The 6,877-nt window shown below is 33.8% G+C and overlaps 1 protein-coding gene across 1 annotated transcript; it reads right to left on the reverse strand.

Moving 5' to 3' along the window:
- Nucleotides 1–1,301: 1,301 nt before the first annotated feature.
- Nucleotides 1,302–1,841, reverse strand: LOC125198357 (receptor-like protein 33). The gene has a single exon (XM_048096715.1). The coding sequence runs from the start codon at nucleotides 1,839–1,841 to the stop codon at nucleotides 1,302–1,304; it is 540 nt and encodes a 179-aa protein (XP_047952672.1).
- Between the last annotated feature and the right edge of the window lie 5,036 nt (nucleotides 1,842–6,877).

The raw sequence follows: 6,877 nt of genomic DNA on the forward strand, positions 1-6,877 counted from the left end.
TATTTAGTTATTGATTTCCATATCTTTTCATATATTATTAGGATCTCTATTTTCTTATTCTCTAAGTCAGGGTAGTCCTATTTATAGGAGATACATTGTATTCTTCTCAATCATTCAAGAAATATCAATTCAGTTTATCTTTTATCGTTTCTTTATCTTTTATTGTTCTTTATCTTTCTTGCAAGTTTTCTTATAAAAAACCCTAGAACGATAATTGGCTGCTCGACGGGAATTTCCCCGCGAACGAACCAATATCTTCATCGCGAACTCTCGCAGTTATCCCTCGATACGAGTCCCCTCGTATCAATTTATTGTAGGTTTAGGTGAGGCGGACGGCTTAAAAGATGACAAACAAGTTATTTTACCTATGGATTCTGTTGAAGAGTGACAAATTGTGAAGAATTGAAGGTTTTAGTTTATAATGATTGAGATTGATTTTTAACTTTAAAGTTAATGTAGTGTATAAAGAAGTTTTTGTTTATTTTAATATTGATTCTAATTTTGTTTAATTTATTTAAAGTTAAATATTAATGTATCAAAAATATATCTGTATTAATTTGTGCATAGCAGACGTGATACTAGTTTTATAATAAAATGCGAGTGAAATGAATTAGTGGTCGTAGGCCTATTTACCATTTACTCCCTCGGTACTCATTAAATGTCTCATATATCCTTATTTGGATGGTTCCCAATAAATGCCTTAATTCACCAACTCATTCTATCCACAATTACTATAAAGCTAATATATAAAAGTGGATTCACGTTCCATTAAGTTTTTCCACTCACTTTCTTTTACAAAATCAAACAATTTATTAAAAACACGATCAATTGAATATGGGACATTTAATGGAGTCGAGGAGTATTATATAAGTGGTCAGGACTTCAAATTGCGGAAGGACTGAAATGGCAAACCAAAACTTCTAATAGTGGACAAAGAGAGTACAATTTGTTTGTATGACCAATGAATAGTTCATTGAAACACACACAGAAAAACATATTGCTAAAAGGAAAGTTCACACCACACCATATGCTAATTAAACATAAACCAAATCGCACATCACCTCACTGGTGGTGACTGGTGATGACGTCTCCTAAGCCCATTCCTCCTCTCTTCGCTCATTCTTATGCTTCTTTCATGTCTTCTTCTCCTTCCTCGATCAAAGAACATCTTGTCAGCAACCTCTTCTATTTTCTCAAAGTATCTTTCTCTCAGCCTTCTGCAACATAACAATGTCCATGCGACGCTTGCTATTCCCACAACATAACCAAATGCAGCAAACACATATTCCCACTCAGTCTCCTCATCTTTTGGTTCCGAATCCTGTGATGGTGATGGACCAGGGGACGATGGTTCTTGAAACTTCCGTTGAGTGGGAATCCAGATAACCCGCGTTTCCTTCAAATGAATCTGCTGAAAACGTTTGAAAGTGGCTACTGGTTGGGATCGGTCCGGTGAGATGATTGAAAGACAGATTCAAGAATGAAAGGAAATCGAGTTTTGTGAGCTCGTCCGGTATTCTCCCGGTGAGCTTGTTTGTAGAGAGGTCAAGCGACCCAAGATCTGCCAAGGCACCCAATGAACTTGGGATTGCATTAGTGAGAGAGTTGTGGGATAAGTTGAGAAGATAGAGTGAGCTAAGATTACCAATTGCGTCTGGTATATCTCCATGAAAATGATTGGAAGACAAATCAATGCATGTAAAGTCAGGCCAAATCTTCACGAGCTTCACCTCAACTCCTTTGACGGTTAATGTCACCTCATTGTGATAGTAACCATTGGCACCTAAAAAGGTAGAGTTAGAGCGGTCGAGCCTGAGATGTGTAGGACTCTGTAGCATCATTCCTCTCAAACTTGACAAGTTTAGAAAATTCAGACGACCACTGAAATGATTTGAAGATATATCCAGAATTTGAAGATTCGGCCAACTCTTACTACATCTCAAGTCTCCTCGGAATCTATTGGAGCGCAAGATAAGGATGCGCAACCTCAACGGCAGCATACAAGGGAAACTACCCTCAAGTTGTTGTTTCCAACATTCATCACCCGTAGATTCTTACATTTTGACGAGACTTAGGAACCTTTCCGCCTAAGTTGTTGTAACTAACATCTATGGTTTTTAGGCGGCACTTCCTAGAAAATTGATCCGGGATAACACCACTAATTTTGTTTCCCCTAAGATTGAGCACTTCATGCACAAATTTTGATTAGGCAAGGAGGTATGGTACCACTCAAGTTATTGTAAGACAAGTCGAGAACACTAAATGAAGATGCATTGCAGATGAACGTTGGAAGGACTCCGTTAGTCTATTGTTTGCGAGCAAGATAGCGGAATACTTTGAAGAGGTTGGGATCAAGGAAGAGAAGGCACAATGCAACTTGTTAGACTGCAAGTTTAGTCTTGTAACATATGAAGCATTATTAACATAGTGAGACTTTTCAGCACATGTAAGAAGATTAAAAGAAAGGTCCAAATTGGACATTTCAGTTCCCAAATCCAACTAGGAATATCCCTGTCAAATAATTGTTTGAGAGGTTTAAACTAGACAAAGAGGATAGATTTCTAAGGTCTGGGAAATCGACAAATTGCAAGATGACAGATGCAACCACTTTAAGCAAGTATTGACATGTGAACTTGAACTCATGTTGGTTGTTTCAATTGACAAGTTGTTGTTAGAAAGAATAAGTTTCCAAGGGCAACTTTGAATCTTACTCATCTTAAAAGTGCCATTGAACAAGTTTTCAGAAAGGTCAAGACTGTCCATGTTTCGAAGCTCGAAGATGAAGTTAGGAATAGGACCTTCTATCCTATTTCTCTTCAAATTTAGCGAAGAAATGTTATAATTAACAATTGGAAACTCTTCGAGCTGGCCGCTGAATTGGTTGTTGAGCGACTAAGATAATAAACGGGCAAGGCAAAAGATGGGGAGGGATGGAGCCGTTCAATGAATTGTGGCTTAAATTTAAAATGGTGAGGTTTGTAAGACCTCGAAAATGCAAGTGAGAAAGTGAGCCCGTCAAATTATTATGGTTCAGACGTACGTATTCAAGACCCTTGCAAGTATGAAATGAAGGAATTGGTCCCATGAAACCAGAAAATGACAGATCAAGGTACCTCAAATTTGTGAGATGATGGAATTGGTTAGGAATGGCGTCATTCAATGAATTCATGCTTAAATCAAAAAAGAGAGACCTTTGAAATGCAAGGGAGGTAGCGAGCCGGTGAGGAAGTTCATCAAAGATCCAGGTTAACTAGCTCTGTTAGTTGGCCAACGTCGATGGAATCGATCCATGAAACCACAAAATGACAAATCAAGGTCTCTTAAATTTGGGAGGAGATGGAATTGGTTAGGAATCTTACTTGTGGCTAAGTAATTGGAGGAGAGGTCAAGCCTCAACAAGTATGTCAACCGGAAGAGGCTGATGACTCACCAATTCCGCCGGAGATGCCCTCATTAAAGAGGCCCAAACTGATAATGCGACCAGAGTCATCACATCGCACACCTTTCCATTCGCAACAATCATTTGTCGCATTCCACTTCACCAACCGTTCCGAATTGGAAGATTTGAATACTAATTCGGTTTTGAGCTGAAGCAACAATTATTTTTGATCATCGAGGCACTGGCCATCGACAAATATTATGAAGACGAAGAAGAAAATGAGGCGGAAAAGCAAAGAAACTACCATTGCAATGAAGAGGATATATATTATGGTTGAGACATTGCTTTAAATAGGGAGCTATGGGAAGACTAAGCCATTTGATTTCAAATGATCATATTGGATTTTTGTCTATTTGAAATGTGGAAGCATAAAATAGAAAATAAATAACTAAAATTACTATTCACTTTTTTTTGTTGGCATTCCACTCAAACCCCATGCCATCTTTGTTTAAGTACATTCAAATTCCATATTTTTCTTTTAAATTTTGTTATTTACAAAATGAAAATAAATAACTAAAATTACATTAATTATATATCGGAAATTACTTAATTTAAAAATCCTAAAATTACACTACGAACGATAAAATGAACTTCAATATGTACTTGTTCATGACTAAAGTTCTTCAATAAGATTTTATCGGAAGCTTGTTGTTTGCGTAGAGAAGCATATCAATAAGAACTTCTCAAAATTATTTGATATTGTACTTATATAGATGAAATTGAATAGAAAAAGTATCGTAAAATAAATGTTTTATATTTAATGGGATGGAGGCAGCATGTTTTTTAAAAAATTCTTTCATTCTAATTTTGTATGTTTTAGTATGAATTCTTTATTAACTAACAATGGATTATTAACATTGATAAAGTTATAAGTAGGGTAGCTTGGTTCTCACAATCTATCTTACCATTACTTCATCCATGTTCAAGTAATGTTCAACTTTGAAAACAGTTGTCGTCCAATATAATATCTTATTACAAAATTGAATAAAAGAGTCATAGTAAAGTACTACTACCAAATTTTACTTTATTTTCATATTTCACCATAATAAATAAGGTAATTTTGAAATAAATTTGCATGTGTACAATCACTTGTTTTCCTCGTGTCGTTGTTGTGCAGATCCGAGTCATCCGACAGGCGTGAATTATATCTCTAGTGGATCACTATGACATTGGTTTACATTCAAAGTTTGAATTATTTATGTTACCTTTTTTATATATTAATGGTGTTTTTCCACATCACTTTCATCATTTTTAATGATATTTCCAAGTCTTTATTGTTTGCCACCTAAATCCCAAGTCTTTTTTTTTTTTTAGAGAAGGCAGACCCCCGTCAAATTAAAAAATAAATCAGTGAGCATAAGAATACCAAGTCTATCGTCAACATTCAAATACTAAGCCATATGGATGGTAAATCCCTAAGTCTTTATTGTTTGCCACACAAACAGTTGATGTATGACTATTTTAATGGTTTAGTAAAATAGTACTACTCCCTCCATCCCTAAGATGATACATTTTTGGTCGACGAAATTTTAGGAGTTATTGGTTAAAGTATTTAATGCAAGGAGAAAAGTGGTGTAAGTATTAAAATGAAAGAGAAATAAAGATGGATATTTTAATAGGAGTGGGAAAAAAGTTTGGGTGTATAAATTAGAGAGATAAAGTTTCCAAAAAAGAAATGTGTCATTTTAGTTAGACAAACTAAAAAGGAAAAACACGTCATCTTAAGCAAGACTGAGGAGTAACCTAACTTTGAAGTATGAATGCAATATGTCACCCGACTTGAAAATAAATGATACTCCATAAATGTTTAAATCCTCGTGTTAAAAATTACTCCATGCCTCAAGTTAATTGATTTGTAATCTTTAAGATATTTCCAAGCCAAATTAGTCATTTCCTTATTTTATTTTTTTTGTTAAGAATTACTCACTCACCTCAAAAGTTAGTTAATTTTTATTTCTTTACGAGATTTTCATGCTAAATGTGTCATATCCTCTTTAAGAAAAATTTAAAGGTCGTGTCACGCTAGACTTAAACCAAAACCTTTGAGTTCGAATATCAACTATTCTACCACTAACTACACAAACAATTTTGCTATCACTTTATTATGTCATATTTTATTCTCTATTACTTTAATCTTAATCTACTTTGACACACTGCACACCACTTTCTTAAACCTTCCAAATGAAAAAACGTTTTGATTAGTTTGGGACTAGTGGATATACTCCCTCCGTCCACTTTCCAGTTATCATATATATTTGATTTTTGGATGATTGCTATTTTGAATGAACAAGCACAAAATGTGAATCACAATTTGATGGAAGCTGCTATCATGGAGCCTCGTCGGTTCACTTGACCTTAGCTTTTGTTAATCCACTTTATAGAAGATTGAGAGACAACCTTTTCTATGTTCATATTTGCACTTTAAAAAAGTCAAACATATTTTTATTTGCTCTTCATAGATGTTAATATCCAAAATTTTCCAAATTTGAATGATTTAATGATTACCATTGCTCCGCCGCCAACTATATATAAATTAAAACTCAATATTGATATTTGTATCAAATTCAGAATATCGCATAAATAAATGATTATTGTGTATTCTATAATTATTAGTTACTCCATACGTACCAATTGGTAATTTCACATATTGAACTTTTGTAATTGGGCCTCTAACATAGGCCCATTGATTATAATCAAAGCCCTGAATATTATATGCAATCAATCACATCCCATAAACTATTGATATTTATATGTAATAGTGATTCGTTAAAATATAGATATTATTATTATTATTCCATCTCGAAATATATTGACTGAGATGACATAAATTTTAATAAAGATTGTCAATTTAATGTGAGCAGAAATAATTTTATGTAATGGATAGTTCTACATGTAGAGAAATTGGTCAGCTAAAATACTGGAGTATAAATGATAAATAAAGTATATATTGTGTCTATAAATTAAAATAAATTTTATGAGTATATCAAAACAAATAAAAGTAGAATATTTTTTAAATTGTATTGGACTTTCCCTAAAGTCTTTGTTATTGGGCTAGTTCTATAGGCCCATTTATTATAATCAAAGCCCAATATATAAAAGGTGCATGCACAAGCCCAAAATGTTGAGAAGGCCCAACCCTTAAAAAAACTAAAATTGATCAATGTAAAAGAATAATTATGCTCAAAATTTATACTGTATTCATTTGCTCATTTGCTGCAATGAGAATTTGTTGCTAATACATTCTTGAAAAGGTACGTTTATCGAAATAATTTTCTGTAAAAGAATTTGTGGATTAAAAATCGATCACATCCCATGATAGATGCAATAATAGGTAAACATATTGAATTTTATATGCAATAATTCGTAAAAAGGTTATCTTTTTGTAAATGGTTGAAGTATCGTCAATTGTTTGTTAGATTGCCCGTTGAAAAACCGGGG

Source organism: Salvia hispanica, unplaced genomic scaffold (genome assembly GCF_023119035.1).
Source record: "Salvia hispanica cultivar TCC Black 2014 unplaced genomic scaffold, UniMelb_Shisp_WGS_1.0 HiC_scaffold_1388, whole genome shotgun sequence".
In the NCBI taxonomy this organism is placed as follows: Eukaryota; Viridiplantae; Streptophyta; class Magnoliopsida; order Lamiales; family Lamiaceae; genus Salvia; species Salvia hispanica.